This window comes from Bidens hawaiensis, unplaced genomic scaffold (genome assembly GCF_021521415.1).
Source record: "Bidens hawaiensis isolate Kalapana, Puna unplaced genomic scaffold, B.hawaiensis_p1.1 tig00017350_1, whole genome shotgun sequence".
In the NCBI taxonomy this organism is placed as follows: Eukaryota; Viridiplantae; Streptophyta; class Magnoliopsida; order Asterales; family Asteraceae; genus Bidens; species Bidens hawaiensis.
In genome coordinates, this window is record NW_027492626.1 from 319,891 (window position 1) to 338,033 (window position 18,143).

Here is an 18,143-nt window from a genome sequence, read left to right on the forward strand (position 1 = left end):
ATACTCCATATATTGTTTCTGAAATAAATGAGTCACTCGTCGATCATCATTATCTCAAACAACTCTTGTAAATTGTAATAATAATAATAACAATGTGAGTGTTCATCTTATCTTTCTTTTGCTGCTCAAATTACTAATTACTATTTTCTTTCCTTTTCGCTCTTCACTGATTGATTCTAGGGTTTATTATATATATCCAACACTTAATAATAATTTCATTATGTAGCGATAGCGATTCATATGCTTTACTTTTATGCCAATCGGATGTTCTTGTGTTACCTGCAAATTGTTGATACATGTTTTCATTCATTTTAGATGTTTAGTAGTTTTATCAATCTCTCATTTCTCGGTACTTCATCAGATTTTATTTAACAACTCATTGTCATATACACAGACACAGTGTTGTAAAATTCGACTGATTACTTTTTAATTAGTCGGCCAGAAAATCCGTAGTCGGACCTTAATTCTGGCCAATTTCCGTATACATATACATACAAAACTTGTATATATATAAAAATTACTTATATAAATGTGTGTATATATTAAAATTACATTTAAAATGTGTATACATATAAATCACATATAAAAACGAGTGTGTAAATATATATAAAAAATTCCAATCCGATTAATCGCTAGTCCCCACCCCCCGCCCGACTAGCGATTTCTACAACAATGCATATACATAGATGATTCTTTCTGTTGTTTAACATATATAGATGACTTCTTTGATTTTACAAGTTTCAGTAGTTCTAGAGTTAATTTCTTGTATAATCTATTATTTCAATTTTGACATCAATTGCTCTATTTTGTCACTTAATTTCATGTTTCTACTTTACTTTTATGCCAATCGCATGTTCTTGTGTTGACTGCAAATTTGTTAGGCCATTTGATTATAGCATCATATATTTATGTGTATAAATTCAATGGAGTGGTTTAACATTTGGTTTGCTTTGCTTTGTGAATGCTAAAGTGACAATGCCAAAAAAATCAAAATCAAATCGACGAAAACACAAGGCGGTTCAAAAATCCAAACAGGAATGGCGACTGAAGCAACCAACAAGGAACTGGTTAGAGCTTCCATCAGATATAACGAGGAATATACTCCAAAGGGTTGAGGTGATTGACCGAATTGATAACGCACAATTAGTCTGCACTGCATGGCGTGAAATCATCAAGGACCCTGCCATGTGGAGGGTGGTTTATATGGACAGATATACAGGTGGTTGTGGAAGGATGTACTGTCGGGATATGTGTAAGGTTGCTGTTCATAGAAGCCAAGGTCAATTGGTTGATTTGACCACCGTTGGTTTTTGTGATAACCATCTTCTTCAGTTTGTGGCTGATGGGCATGTTATGAGTTTTGGTTTTTGGGTATTATATCAACATTAGTATCTCTTTAATCATTCAAAATTTGATTTTAACAGATCAAGCCAGATTAGACGTCTAAAATTCGTACTGTTTGATCATGGCTTTGTAGAAATCTGGAGTGAAGTTTTCAAGAAAATGCCATTATTGGAGGAGCTCAACCTTGTGTCATCAAAAATTTGGAAAAAAGATATTGAAGCTGCTGGATGATATTGTCCCTTGTTAAGAACACTCAAAGTGAACCAAGGCGCAGTTATATCGAGTTCATGGAGCAGTAATGATGATAGAATTCTTGTTATTCAGAATGAGTTAGCCGTATCGATTGGGAAAAACTTACCTCGGTTGAATCACCTTGAACTCGTTGGGAACAACATGACAAACATTGGGTTGCAGGCCATTCTGGATGGTTGTCGTCACCTTGAATTGCTTGACCTGCGTCGGTGCTTGTACATTGATCTAAAGGGAGAGTTGGGGAAAAGATCTTCCCAGCAGATTAAACATCTCAAACTTCCTGATGATCCTCTTGACGGGTTACCATATATTAGCTATGATTTATACGAAACTTGTGATTCTGATGATGATGATGACTATTAGTGGATGATGGATATCAGAAAGTGCAAAACTTGGGTAAGTTCTAAAGATGTTTGTTTTGGAGTTGAATTGCATTTCGTTCTTTGTTCTTGGTTTATCTGTCTTACCGAATATGTGACCGACTAGCTAAATTTGATTAAGATTTGATTGCATGAGTAACGGGATCTTGTGCTTTGGTTTCTATTTCTTATGGGTATGGTTTTGATACTACTACTTGAAAACCGCTGCTTAGTATTTACATTGGATTTGGGTATCATTGATGATTTTGATGATAGACTTGCATAGGAATGTGGATAACATTGATTCACCACCCCCTCTTTTATTTCATTGTTCCAAACTTTTAATATAAAAACTAAAACAAACATGGCTAGCAGTGCTGTTGTTGGATAATCAGGTGTTTGCACTAATTCAAGAGACCTTATACCTGGCAAAAAGGGCGGGTGGGGTTGGGATGGCTAACGGGTCAAACGTTTCAACATAGTTTCTGAGCAAAATGAGTTCAGTTCAAAACGCTTCGTTTTAACAAAAGGTGTTAACTTTTTCTAGTCAACGGGTTCTGATCAAAAAGGCCTCGGGTTGAAATGAGTTGTCTTAGGAAAAACAAAAGTTTCAAAACATGTTAACCCAATATTCATTTAGCAATCGGTGGTGGTGTTGCGGTGCTGGTAGCAGCCCAAGTAATGGTGGTGCTGGTAGCGGCTAAACTGCTAAAGTTAAGGGTGGCAAACTCAACCCAAATGGATTGTTTTGGGTCAAGATGGATAAACTTTAAAAGTAAAATGGGTTAGGATGGATCATAAAAATTCTTCAAGTGAGTCAGGATGGGCTGAAAATATACAAGTGAGTTTCATTTATAGGTTAAAATGGGTCAAACAAAATATCCAAGTTATCCAAAATTTATCTAATTCAAAATACCAAACTATCACGTGCGAAACAAAATTATCCAAAACCCAAAAAACGATCAAAATGAAATAAAAACCCCGAACTGACTAAAACGAAACAAAAACGAAACTGAACCGAAATAGAAAAACGACCAAAAAGAAACAAAAAAAACGGGAATGAAACCGAAAAACTGACCAAAACGAAACAAAAAAAGTAAAATGCAACCGAAAAGCTAACCAAAACTAAACAAAAACACCGAATCGACCAAACCGAAACAAAACTGAACCGAAATAGAAAAACGACCAAAACGAAACAAAAAAACGGGAATGAAACCGACAAACTGACCAAAACGAAACAAAAAAAGTGAAATGCAACCGAAAAGCTAACCAAAACTAAACAAAAACACCGAATCGACCAAACCGAAACAAAACTGAATCGAAATAGGAAAACGACTAAAACGAAACAAAAAAAACCGAAATGAAACTGAAAAGTTGACCAAATCGAAACAAAAAAAAGCGAAATGCAACTGAAAAACAGACCAAAACAAAACAAAAACACTGAACCGGCCAAAACGAAACTAAAAACCGAATCGACCGAAACAAAACGAAACTGAACCGAAATAGAAAAACGACCAAAACGAAACAAAAAAAAAGCGAAATGCAACTGAAAACTGACCAAAACAAAACAAAAACACTGAACCGACCAAAGAGAAACAAAAAAACCGAAACGAAACTGAACCGAAATAGAAAAACGACCGAAAAAAACAAAAAAACCGAATTTAAACTGAAAAACTGACTAAAAGGAAACATAAAAAAACTAAATGCAATTTAAAAACCCTTTAGTTCTTTTGAATATTTTAGTTATTTTACAAATGTATTTTTTTTCTTTTTATTTTTAATGAACGAGGATGATGGGGGAAACATTTTAGTTATTTTACATTTTCGTTTTTTATTTATATTTTGAGTTATTATTTTTATAATAATAGTTTTTTTGAATATTTTTTTGAGGGGTTTTTAAAACCTTTTGTATGTCAACATTCACTTAGGTCAAGATGAGTTAGTTTTATCCATCTTGACCCATATCCATCCTAACCCTCTATTTTAAAAATTCATCCTGACCCCATATCCATCCTGACCCATACATCTGACCCATACACCTGACCCATCACCCAAATCCAACCCAACCCACTTCCATTGTCACCTATAGCTAAAGTAATGAGGCCTGTTAAACAACATTCACCATTAAGAATATTAAGTAAACACAATATATTTGGTGATAAACTGTTACTCAAATGTTGACGCCAATCTAAACGTTCATTGATTGCATTGTAACATTACGTAAAATTCGGGCCAAAAATGTCAAGTTTCTATAGTCAAGGGACCATTTCTACCAATTTCCAAACTCCAGGGACTAAAATGAAAAATCTGTTTTCTTATCCCATCGTGCTACGCGACAGGTCAAGAGAGACACCCATCGCGTACCGCGATGGGGTGTCTGACAGATTGCGACACGTGTGCCACGTGGCACACGGTGGCAACGGTTGCCGCCACGTGGACTCGGCGCCTGCCATGTGTCAACACGTGGCAGGTCTATTGTCTGACACAGCAGCAATGTTTTCAGACCTGGCCCGAACGTCGACCCGGACGTCTTACCGGGTTAAAGGTCGGATCGACCCAGAAGGGCGGACTGGTGTTGACCCGGACGTCATAAATAATATAAATAAGTATACATCTACCCTATATATATATATGAGAAAAATTAAATATATATATATGTAAATATTAACAATACATAGGATATATGAGAAAAGTTTATAATATAAAATATATGAATTAAAAAAAAAAACAACAGAATCCATAGGATACGTATAGGAACTCCAAAGTCTTATAACATAAATAATTCAATTTTCAATCCCTGCATCCAATAATATACACATTTCACCCAGTTTTCTCTCAAACCCTAAAAAAACCACGGGCTGCTCTACGTCTACACTAACACAAACCTAAAGCAAAATCAACTGTCCTTTCTTCTTCTTCTTCCTCTCTTCACAGAACTTTCATCTTTCTTCACCACCATCTCTTCTCCACGGCAGCCTTCCGATAAGGCCGGCGTCCGGCTTTGACCTATCGCCGGAGTTTGTCACAAATTGGCTTATTTTGGTTGAAATTAAGGCTAATTAGGAATGATTTTGGCCGAAATTAAAGTTTTACCGGTTAAACCGGCGGTTCACCGGTTTTGGGTGGACCGCAAACCGTCAAACCCGACGGTCCGGGCCGGGTTTCAAAACACTGCACAGCAGGCCTATATCGCGGTACGCGATAGCCTGCCAAGTGGCCCATCGCGTACCGGGATGGGGTTCAAAAGTGGCTATAAATAGGAAGGCTGCGGGTTCATTCCAAATCTCACATAGTTACTCTCTCACTACTCTCTCACTACATCTCGTAAAACGTGCCCTCGATCCATCTCGATAAACGTATCCCGAAACCTCGTTTTCAGTGCCTAGTATCTCGATATTCGTGCCACATCCCGAAGATATCCCAAAGAAGGTGCTTTCCCGACGTCCTGACGATTACCTCGAAGTACGTGCCAAAGGGTGTTGGTGTCTCGAAAAGCGTGCCAAGTGAGAAGCAAGAGTTTACAAAGAAAGAGTGTTGGTTGAGCGGTGTTGAAGTGCTGCCCAAGTGAGAAGGATATTTTAAGCCAATCAAGGTAGGCATAGTGCCCGACCAAAATAATAATAAAATATTGAAAGGGCTTAATACCCTAAGTCGAAATTATTCTCGATAAACAAAGAAAATAAAGAAAAGAAAGATAATATATATATATATATAAGATTATTCTTTGTTATGAAATATATTATTTAAGTATAATGAGTATACTTAAATAATAAAGAAAAGAATACGTTTCTTAAAGAAGAAGAAACGTCGGGTTTTATGAATAAACTAAAGGTTTATGAATTACTATTAAAACTAAAGGTTTTAAAGTAAAAGAGATTATGAACTAAAGGTTAATCGAGATAAATAAGACTAAAGGTCTTAAGCCGGATCGTGTATCCGACTAACAAAAGTTATACTCGTACTGTAGGTGCGAGATAGCAAGAGAAGAACACACGGACGGTGTTGGAAACCGATTCCTATCAAAAGGTGAATACGCCCCACTTTTACAAACTTGTTTTCAAATAAACAAACGTGTTATGTGTAAAACTTTACATAGAGCTACGTGTCTCTAAAAACATTGTAAATAAGAGTATAAGCCTAGCCCTCGGGCTGTGGTATATGTTTATCTGGATCCTTACATATGTGGTATGCGGTGGGCACATCGCACTACGCCTGGTCACGACCTCCAGCCACGATGGGCCGAACCAAAGTATGTTCGAGTGAGAATGACCTTGTGTATATTTATGGTACCTAAGTTATGTCGAGACGCTGCAGTGTCTTGCTGAGGTGACCTAGTGTAGAGACTCGAATTTATGATGATTGTTTAACTTGATTATTCCTAAGCTAAGATGGGCCGAGGCTTACGTGGTCTCGAGGGGTAATTAAGTAAAGAAAATATTTTTAGCGTCAGCATATTCACCAGCATTCGTTGCTGACGTATTTTAATAACATTTTGCAGGTAACCAAGACTAGAGCTTGAAGGACGAAGAAGCACAAGAATCCGATGGCTCGGATAATTTTGTGTAAATATTAAAACATGGTGGTTTTATAAAACAAGTAAAAACTAAACGAGACTTTCGTCTCGTCTTTTGTATTGTAAATACTTATAAATATGATCCTTACGTTTTTATAAAAACTTCCGCTTTAATCCACTACTCTGATTTATTTACAAATATGGTACCAACTATGGTTCATACTCCTAGGCCTAGATTGGGGGTGTGACATGCAATCTCAATGGTGACTAATTTTATTATGCCAAGAGATATGAAAAATGTATACTGGTTTGTGGATTTGCAGGTTAACTCATCTTTGAGGTGAGCTGTGTATTATTGTTTGTGTCTGGATGAAGGCTAATGTGATCCTAAACTTAAAAGTGCATGATTCTTCTATTAAGTTTAAAGGAAAAAAAAAAGAAAAAAGAGACAACAAAGTTGCTTACAAACTGAATCCAAAATTAAAAATATGTCACCAATTTATTATTCTTAGACCTTAACAAAGGTTGAGGTTAGGAAGATTTTCACGGTAGAAAGGAAATTAGAGCATGTAATATCCACCGACTAAAATTTTGGATAAAACTTGTTGCGTATGCATTTTTTACACACCATATACCTCTAAGCTATAAAATCTTCGGTACTTTATGTGACATCTTTAAATGTCAATTGTCTTACAAATCATAGACTTAGATAACTCGTATTGCTAAAAGTGTTGTATTAAAACCATATAAACTTATTTGTAGTTGTTATGCCTTTGCTACGAAATAAATGACAAATTTTTAATTAGCAAAATAAAACTTGACATGGACGACATTCGCCAATACCACTTGTTGAATTGTTAATTTTAACACACTGTTCTTTAAATTAACCAATTGTTTTCTATGGTAGTGGAAGTTAACTATAAACTAATGAATAACGACGATTAATCACAACTTTATGTTTATAACTTTTTTAAATTTTACGTTTTATGCATGTACCGAATTTTTGGCATAATACACGGGGAGATTTCACTAGTTGTAGTTAAAACATGTTTCTTTGTTTTTCTTGTCTCTACGAATTGAAAAGGTAATTTATTTTGTTATCACTAAATATAAGCCATATGTTGTTATCAACCTACACAAATAATTATGGGTAAGGCTAAACTTACCCCTCATGGTTGCTTGTCATAACCCCTTTGGAAAAACCAACTTTAATATTACCCCTTAAAATTATATAATTACCAATTTAGCACAAAATTAAGGATTTCATATTTTTTTTTACAAGTTGCGTTTTTTTATGATTTCGGGTTTAGGTTTTCGGGTTTAGGGTTTCGGGTTTAGGTTCGGGTTTATGGTTTAGGGTTTAGGATTTAGGGTTCGGGTTTAGGGTTTAGGGTTTGGGTTTAGGGTTTATTGTTCCAAAACGTGTTGTTCCGGATACGCAAACCGGCCCATGCCAGACCTTCCCAGGCCCATCAGGTGAGAGGTAAATCAGCCTCACTCAGCAGCAAGGCGATTGGTGCTTAGGATCGGTTTCGAACCCACGACCTCTAGGTTATTGTTCCAAGTCTTACGCCACCTTAACCAACTGATCTACACGGCGGGGACCGTGTTTAGGGTTTAGGGTTCGGGTTTAGGGTTTAGGGTTTTAGGGTTTAGGGTTTCGGGTTTAGGGTTTATGATTTATTTTGTAAAAGATAAAGAGGTAAAATAAGGATATTATAATAGGGTAAAGTTAAAATACAAAGGACAACAAAAATGAGAAGGGTGAGAAGGAATCCAGTCCATTGATTTTGTCCATTGATTTTGTATTTGAATGACTGAGATTAATTTAATAAATAAAAATTGATGGAAATGGCATGAAAGTAATAACACACCTTTGTTAACTTTCTCTCTCCACATGCAAGGCACATGCCAATTCCCCCATCATTTTAAAATGTCCATAACTTTTTCATACGACATTATTTTTTTAAAAAAAATTCACCATAATAATAAGCGTTTTTTATCTTTAATATGAGTATCATATTGTTATATAAAAATAAAAAAAATAATGGGTTTTTTAATTGTGTTTTTTTTGTTGTTCATTGTGTCATTGTGTAATATGTTGTTTCCATTGTGTTTTACGTTTCAAGTCATTATATTCACTATTGTGTCTTACGTTTTAGGCCATTGTGTTATACGTAGTCACCATTGTGTCTTACGTTTTAGGTCATTGTGTTATACGTATTCATCATTGTTTTTTATGTTTTAGGTCATTGGGTTATACGTATTCACCATTGTGTTTTACGTTTCAAGTTAAAGACACAATGGTGTGCGAAAAGACACAATGACGAAAAAAGACACAATGGCGAAAAAAAACACAGTGATAAGCGAAAAGACACAATGGTGTGCGAAAAGACACAACGGTGTGCGAAAAGACACAATGACGAAAAAAGACACAATGATAAGGGGAAAAGACACAATGGTGTGCGAAAAAACACAATAACGAAAAAAAACACAATGATAAACGAAAAGACACAATGGTGTGTGGAAAGACACAATGGTTTGCGAAAAGACACAATGGCGAAAAAAGACACAATGATAAACGAAAAGACACAGTGGTGTGCGAAAAGACACAACGGTGTGCGAAAAAACACAATGATGAAAAAAGACACAATGATAAACGAAAAGACACAATGGTGTGCGGAAAGACATAATGGTGTGAGAAAAGACACAATGGCGAAAAAAAAACACAATGATAAGCGAAAAGACACAATGGTGTGCAAAAAGACACAATGACGAAAAAAAGACACAATTATAAGCGAAAAGACACAATGGTGTGCGAAAAAAACACAATGACGAAAAAAGACACAATGATAAGCGAAAAGACACAATGGTGTGCGAAAAGACACAATGACGAAAAAAAGACACAATGGTTTGCGAAAAAAACACAATGACGAAAAAAGACACAATGATAAGCGAAAAGACACAATGGTGTGCGAAAAGACACAATGGTGTGCGAAAAAAGACACAACGATAAGCGAAAAGACACAATGGTGTGCGAAAAGACACAATCCGAAGGCGAGAACCCGAGCTTGTTGGTGCTAGATCGTAGTGAAAAACCAAAACAACATCAAGGACTAGCTCGTGTTCGTAGTTCGGTTCGTTTAAGGTACGTTTATATCTATAAATCATTCATCTAGGTTCGGATTCATTTAGGAGGTCCTAGATCTGTATGAATGTGATGAAAACGAGTCCAATGAACTAATCCGTAGTAAAATCCGTTACAGTTTGATAGGCTAATTTTTAGTTTGAAATACCCGTAATATATACACACAAATCGCACCCATTAAACGCGAATGTATGGATGTTTGGGTGGTTAGGGTTTGTAGGCAAGGTGATTACGAGTTGATTGATACCAAACTCGTGTGTTTTCGTTGAGATTTAAGGCTGAATTGCTAATCTGGTTCGTGTTGACTGTTATTGTTCTTGACAATTTTGACTTTGACCCAAGAGTCAAAGTCTGGATAAGTATATAGGCTAATTCGTCAAGGTTGGATAAGACGGAGCCAATTCGTTACGCTAACATAACGAATCAGGTGATTCGCAATTCGTTGTGATTACAACAGCGAACTAGGTCATTCGCTACTGGTCAATTCGTTATAATAAGACAGCGAACCAGACGGCGGATCAAGAGATTCGTTAATGACCAATTCATTATATTTAGTTAACGAATCAGTTGATTCGTTACTCATCATTCGCTATGTTAAGCTAACGAACTAGAATGACGAATCAACTAACGAATCAGGCATGTAAGGTGACGAATCAGTAACGAATTAGTCTTAATTCGTTATAGCGAATGAGATAGCGAATTAAGAAATAAATTAAAATCCTAATGGAAAGTGTGTTAAGACAGTTAATGAAAATAAAATTTTTCCAAGCTGACCTGGCAACTTAACCCCAGCCAGGGGCTCTGCCCCTTGGACCCCGCTAGGGGCTGCCGCCCCTAGAACCCCACTGCCAGGGGCGCTGCCCCCCGGACCCCCGTTCGTCGTGGGTTATATAAAGATAGAAATACGATATGAGTAGTAATAATTAACTGATACATGTAACTATTATACAGTTAGCCGTGCACAGCTCAAGAAGGGAATAACCATTAACGGTGAACGTAACCGTGTACAGGTGAGTTTCTAGCCCCATTTCCTTGTTATGTTTTCGGGGCTGTGTGCATACTCGATGTGATAGTTAATACACTTACCTTAAATGGTAAGTGTATCCCATGTATGATTTATATGTTAATTATGTATATCTTGAATGTGATCGAAAGCTTGTCGGTACGTGAACGATCTTCGGATATTGCACATATTGACAAGGGAGGTATGTATATGATAGATGGGTGTGTATGATAGATGTATGTATGAATGTGTATGAAAGAGTAAAGAATGTTATGTATGTTGCGAGTACGTAAAGACAAAATGTACAAAGATGAAGAAGTAATGGATTAGACCCTAATAATATCTGGGATAAAGAAGAAAAGGATTAGACCCTAATAATATCTGAGATAGAGAAGTAAAGAGGGATCAGACCCTAATAATATCTGAGATAGACAAGAAAGGGATCAGACCCTAATAATGTCTGAGATAGACAAAGAAAAGAGGGATCAGACCCTAATAATATCTCAGATAGAAAAGGAAGGGATCAGACCCTAATAATATCTGAGATAGAATGGACAGTAAATATATAGTATGAAAGTAATAAAGTATGTATGTATGTATGTATGAAGTTATGTAATGAAGGTAAAATAGTAACGTAATTATTATGTGTCTTCGGATGCATAATGGAAGGTAAGTGTACGTATTGTATGTTATGTGATTAACTAGAACTCACTCAGCGTAGCTGACTTTTAGTATGCACGCAGGTAAGTAGAATGAGGCAGCTGGCTTAAGCGGGGACACATGGCGGCGGTAGAATAAAGAAACTGGCATATGAAGATCTATCTGTTATGTTTTGAACTAAAAAACATGTTTAAGTTATGTTTTAAAGACAAGTTATGAATGTGTGTAATGACTATTGATGTTTTATGTTATTCCGCGAAAGTTTTAATTAACTCTGATTGATATTTAAAACTGTGTTTATGAGTAAACCCAACACCAAAGTAGGGCTACCGGTAACGGGGCCTTACATTTCATGTCCATGTTTGAATAATGTGTCATGTTGAGAGGTGAGTTTTTGTATGGTTTTAAAAATGTTAGTTATTTGTAACTGATGTTTTTCTTTTGAAGGTGTAGCTGTTGCGTGCCCTGCAAGAATTGTATTATGTTTGCTTAAACAGGGTAATCAATATTTTACTGATGCTTTTTCCAATTTTATGAAATTTGTTACTTTAAAGATGTTTGTTTGGAAATTTAAAAAATGCATTGCCGTGATGGCTGTACAACTTGTTTCAGATTAATTTTACAAAATATGAGATGCTTTGGTAATTTTAAGCTAGATTGCATTCAACGTTTAGGCTGGTCCATTCAGCGTTAACTAACAAGATTGGTTCAACTGACTTGTCATTTTATCAATTCTTAGCTAAGGTGGTGTTTGGTTTTTGTTTTATACGGCCATTGTTTTGAGAGTAGGCTTGCATGGGAATGAATATCATTACTTGAGAGCTGTTATTTTGTTTTTGCGTAGGATTTCCGTATCATACTAAATATGATGTTTATAAGTATGATTTGGAGATTATATATAATCATATATAGAGGTTGTTTGAGGTTAATGTAGTATTCTTAGGGGGTTAATATGGCGGGCTGTAATTGAGCCGAGCCGAGTCGAGCCAGGGTGTGCTCGATGTCGAACTTAATCGAGCTAGCTCGAGCTCGCCTCATTTTCTTTATCGAGCTGAGCCGGGCTCCTTTTAATTTTTTATTTTTTATTTTTATATTTTATATTTTACAAAATTTGATATATAAAAGACAAAAGTTATAATTTTAACATACATATTATATTAAATTTATAAACTAGAGAATTTATAACTTTATTTGTTTTACTTTTGTTATTTTTTTATAAGGTTCTAGGGATCGAATGGCATAATATATGTATAATTTTTATTTATTTATTTATGGGTATGCTATTATTATATATAGATATTAAAATTTAGTGTTTAATCTAAACGGGACAACGAGCCAAGCTCATTTAGAATCGAGCTATTTTCGAGCGAGCCGCGAGCTTTTTGAACAACCCTAAATATGGGTAAGACTTAAAGTCGGAAAGAAGACCCGTTTTGACCCAAACGGGTCAGCATGGGGGACCCTAATACTTTTTCCATGTCTTGCTGTTGAACTTCAATGGCAGATAGACCTCAGACACACTGGGAATCTTGGCCTGTATCAAAGAAAATGCTAAAACATTCTGCACTTTTGAGTTGAAATGGTCACTGATTTAGCAAAGAACGGGTTATAACGGGCCCATACCAAAAAAAAATCATAGTTTCTATAATTATGTAGTCATTTGATACTTTTTTCCTCCTAAAGAACCTGTTTCAACCATAACTTATTTTAATTATAACCCGTTTTGACCCGAACTGAAATGGTACTATTTCAAAACAGCTCGTTCTAACCCGAACTCATCTTAACTTAATACCCAGCCCGCCCCGCCCCTCCCCTTTGGACAGGCTTATCCTCATGACCATCCAGGCTGCCCTTTTGCTGTTACCATGATTCAAGGAAAATGATTGTGAAATTAGTCTTCAGCAAGTCTCAAAAAAGCTTATCTGTTAATTGACTTGCAAATGGACTTTCTGCGTCTGACAAATTAGTTGCAACCCAGCATTCCGGTATTATTTGCTTCTAGCAATAGAAATGAAGATATTTAGTTGTTTATATTTGTTAATTGACCAATATATATTTTTTTTTCTAAATATACCTTTTTATTTGTCACTTTGGTCTAAACCTCTTATGACCTAACACATGATCATTTATTAAACAACCTGCTTTTGACTCATATTCATCTTTGTCATAACCCGTTTTGAATCAAACAAAAATGACCATTTTTTAAAATGACTCATTTTGACACAAACTCTTCTTGACTCCTTTAAAATTGTAATGAAATCCGTACTCTTCACTCCCATATTTAATAACCAAACACCGTCTTAGTTAATTTGGGTTGTTCACCAGCCAAAGTCTATTTGCGCTCGAGCTCGAAAATTACAAGCCCCATGATGGTACTCTGGTAGGCTTGATTTTATTTCATACGGGTGTTGTTTTGATAGTAGGCTTGCATAGGATTTGGGTATTATGATTTATGATGTTTTGCATTGGGACTTGTTATTTTGAAAGAAGCGAATATGTTGAAGATAAATAATAGGGTTATCAATGTTGAGGTATCTTATACCAGGCCTACCATTTTATGTCTTATGTTAAGAAGGTGCAATATTGTCCCATAGACTTAGATATGGTTTGTCTATATCACATTCTTACCATACCTACTGGGCTACTGATAATTTAGACTATTTGTGGAATACCGAATATACTAAGTATGATTGTTGTTGTAAACCAAAATATAGGGTTATTTTGAGTTAGATATCTATAAAACTTAAGTGGATTTTAATGGCCAACAAACACCTCATTCACTTCACTTACTCTTTCCGGATCTTTATCTTGATTTTAAGTTCATTTCATTTAGAATTCTGGAATCTAATGAAACTATTCTTATACCGTGGGTTCAATTAGAGGTGCACAAATCAGGTTTTTAAATACCCGGTTCCGGGTATGGAACCGGGTTCGGGTATGACCGGGTATGGAACTGGATTTGGGTATGACCGGGTATTGGAAAATTGGGTATTAGTAATAACAGGGTCAGGTTCGGGTCCGGGTATTGTCTCTAAAACCAATACCCTATGCATCGGGTTCGGGTCAGGTATAGAACCAGGTATTCTAAAACCGGGTATTTGAATACTCTATTTTCGGATAATGAAAAAACCTATTTTCGGGTTTTTCGGGTTTTTTTCTGTGTATTTTTCGGGTATAGATTGAGTTTTTTTGAAAGGGTTGCACTTTTTAGGGGTATTTATGGGTCCTTTTCAGGTACTTTTCGAGTATAGATCAAGTATTTGATAAACCCGGTTTCGGGTATTGGAAAAACCTGGTTTTGGGTATGGAACCGGTTCCGGTTTTTGGGTATTACCGGGTACAGATCGGGTCCGGTTCTCGGTATGGGTTTTAGTACTGAAATGCATACCCTATCCGTATCCTACGGGTAGGGTCGGGTACGGGTTCGGGTATAAAAACCCAAGTATGGTCCGGTTCCGGGCTAGGTTCAATGGTGGGGTTGGATGTTTTTAAAATTCGATCTTAGGTTCTAAATTTTTTTAATCTGGAGTGTTTTGAGTTTGATGAATTTTTAGGTTTTATGCTGGTAGAGGTTCAATGATTATTCAAGTGTTTCAATTTAAATGAGACGCACCATTTTAATCGGTTGAACACATCATACCAATACACTGTGCATCAGTTGAACCCTATTTCAAAAAAGTAATTGAATAGGCAGGGATTACATGTCCAAGGTTTAAATATTTACCATGACATGCCGAAACTAGAGACAACCACACCCCATAAGCCTACACCTGATAACACAAATCATATGCATTCCGTTTCCGTTTCACGCACACTCGGTTTTGTGTAACGCAACCGTGATTAAACAAACAATTGTAATAAAAATCAATCATACGTTAAATATTATTATTTTAAAAATTTAAACCTTCTAGACATAATAATAATTTTCACAATTTTCAATTCGTCAGTTACTAAAAATGATGAAGTTAAATTAGTGTAACGTTCAAAACATTCATTCTGCGTTTTTTCTGTTTAAAATAGAAAATGATTTTGTTATCAAAATATATATATATATATATATATATATATATATATATATATATATATATTCCTTTTGAAATAATTTAATGAGGGTTGTTGATATATAAATATATAATAGTCACTCCATGAAACCAATTTCAAAGTCAAAGCAAACACAAATCATGTCTTGTTCGTAACCGCCAGCGTATGTTTCTCTTCTTCTTCTCCGGTACTAGTGTAATGTGAGTTCAATTTCCCTATTCACTTGATGCATCTTTTCCAAGTTTCATTTCTCGTTCTAGGGTTTCAATTTGTCATTTGTTTTTAATTTTCATGTAGAATTAATTAATTGTTAGGGGGTTTGAACTTTAGCTTGACGTGTTTTCTTATGACATTGCTAGGCCTGTAAACGAACTGAACGTTTGGTGAACTGTTCGGCAGGAAGTTCGTTTATTTAATAAACAAACGAACATGCTCCTTTAGTTCATTTATGTTCGTTTATGTATTAGTAGAAAATAATTAAATATTGTCTAGATAAGTTTTATGTTTGTTAATTTGTGTTCAGTCAAGTGTTTACGTTTATGTTTGTGTTCATCTACATATGTTCATGTATGTTCATTTATCTTTGTTTTGTTATGTTTGTTAAGATTTTAAACAAACGAACACAAATGTTTGTTTTTTAAATAAACGAACATGAACATTAATATTTGTCCGATTAAGTGTTCGTGTTCTTTTAAGTTAAACGAACGAACACGAACATGCCCTTGTTCGTGTTCGTTCGATCTGTTTACAGGCTTTTATTATTCACATTGATGAATACACCGATCTCAATCTCTAGGCTCTGCCGATATTATTTGTGTTCGTGGTGAACACATTCATTTCCTTAATGAACGCACACGAACATTGAATCTCGTTCGGTAAGTGTTCGTGAACCATTCGTGATTCCATTTTTTCCTTAACAAACGAACATGAACAGGGCCTTGTTTGTGTTAGTTCGGTTTGTTTACAGCCATTGCTCTACATGATCATATTTTAAAAAAAGTGATCATAACATTATAGTGGCAATGGCATCAAAATCAAAGTTAAAAATTGAAGAACCAGCAAGGAACTGGTCCGAGCTTCCGTCAGATTTAACCATCAATATTCTCCAAAGACTTGGTGTGGTTGACCGCCTTGAGAATGCCCAAAAAGTGTGTACCGCTTGGCGTAAAATCTGCAAGGACCCTGCCATGTGGAGGGTCGTTTATATGGAAGCATGTTTAGAGGATCCAGTTGGAAGAGCCAGAAGGGCCGCATACAAGGAGATGTGTAAGCAGGCTGTAGACAGAAGCCAAGGTCAACTGCTTGATTTAACCGTCCGCTATGGTGATTATGAGCTTCTTCTCTATATTGCTGACAGGTATGCACGACTGATTATTAATTATATGCAATCTGCGTTTGTATCTTTTTTCAACGATTGAATTTCTTGTATATTATTTGGATTTGCTTTCATTAACAGGTCAAGTCAGCTTAGACGTCTGGAACTTGTGAAGTTCCGCCATATCTTTAATGAAAAATGGGGTGAAGCTTTTGAGAAATTACCACTACTGGAGGAACTCAGGTTCATTGAAACAGAAGTTTGGGAACACAATATTGAAGATGCTGCCCGCTACTGCCCCTTGTTGAAAACACTCAAACTGAACCAAAAACCTGCTTACTTATCGTATGGTAGTGATGATGATATCGATTACATTTTAAGTATGCGGGATGATAACGCATTGGCAGTTGGGAGGCACTTACCTGAGTTAACTCACCTGGAACTCATTGGGAACAGCATGACAGACCATGGGTTGCAATTTATTCTGGCACGTTGCTGTCACCTTGAATCACTTGACCTGCGTCGGTGCCGGAGCATATGGGGTCTGCGTGGAGACTTGGGGAAACAATGTTCACAACAGATTAAGAATGTAAAATTTCCTTGGCATGATCTTAAAGGGCATCCATATGCTCGTGATGTTTTATATGATCCTGAATATGATTCTGATTATGTACCTTGGTCAGAATATGATCCGTATGATCACCTATATGATGATGACTACACCGCGAATAATAATGATAACTTTGACGACTTGGATGCTGTGGAGCCTTGAGAGGTGAGTTGTTGTGTGGTTTTATGAATGCAATATATGATGTTTGGATACTAATTGTGTGTGATGTTTTCTTTTGAAGGTGTAGTAGAGTAGTCTTCTATTTGCTCAAACATGGATCAATATTCTGCTTATGATATCTCATGAAACTTGTTACTTGGGTAAACGCTAAAGCTGTTTTTTTGGAGTTATTGTTTGTTGGAGTCAAAAATGCATTTCCTTTATGGTTGTAGAACCTATTTTGTTTGTTGGAGTTAAAATGCATTTACTTTATGGTGAAATGACTAATTTCAGATTGTAATAGTTACAAATCAGTGTTGCTTATGACTCAAACCGTCTCGACCGAACCATCCTGACCCGTTATCCATTCTGCTTGTTTTGTCGGGTATAGTTGAAAGTTTTATTTAAGTATATATATCCTCTCTTTCCCATAATCTGTAACCAAACATCCTCTTAGGTAACTTGGGTTCACCAGCCAAAGTCTTTGCTCGAGCTCGAAAGTATACTACTCAAATGAGTCATATCTGTATGCAATTATGCACGCACTCCAATTTATGATAAAATAAAAATCATAATTTACAAAAATGTATTAAATTTAATTACAAAAAATGTTCTTGGGACTATCATAGTTTATCCATCTCAAGCTTTCCCGTTCGTTGTTTTCCTTTCTCGTGCTGATGAGATGCTTTTGTGTTGCATAAAGCCCAAAAATCTTGCTGCAGACAAACCCAATTAAAGC

At 35.9% G+C, this 18,143-nt stretch overlaps 2 protein-coding genes across 2 annotated transcripts; both read left to right on the top strand.

Moving 5' to 3' along the window:
- Positions 1-975: 975 nt before the first annotated feature.
- LOC143553685 (putative F-box/LRR-repeat protein 23) lies at positions 976-1,959 on the top strand. Its single transcript, XM_077043625.1, has 2 exons — positions 976-1,371; positions 1,669-1,959. Exons 1-2 carry the CDS (start codon positions 976-978, stop codon positions 1,957-1,959), a joined length of 687 nt encoding a protein of 228 aa, XP_076899740.1.
- A 14,383-nt stretch (positions 1,960-16,342) lies between these two features.
- LOC143553686 (putative F-box/LRR-repeat protein 23) lies at positions 16,343-17,142 on the top strand. Its single transcript, XM_077043626.1, has 3 exons — positions 16,343-16,677; positions 16,777-17,038; positions 17,092-17,142. The coding sequence occupies exons 1-3, from the start codon at positions 16,343-16,345 to the stop codon at positions 17,140-17,142; spliced, it is 648 nt and encodes a 215-aa protein (XP_076899741.1).
- Positions 17,143-18,143: the final 1,001 nt, after the last annotated feature.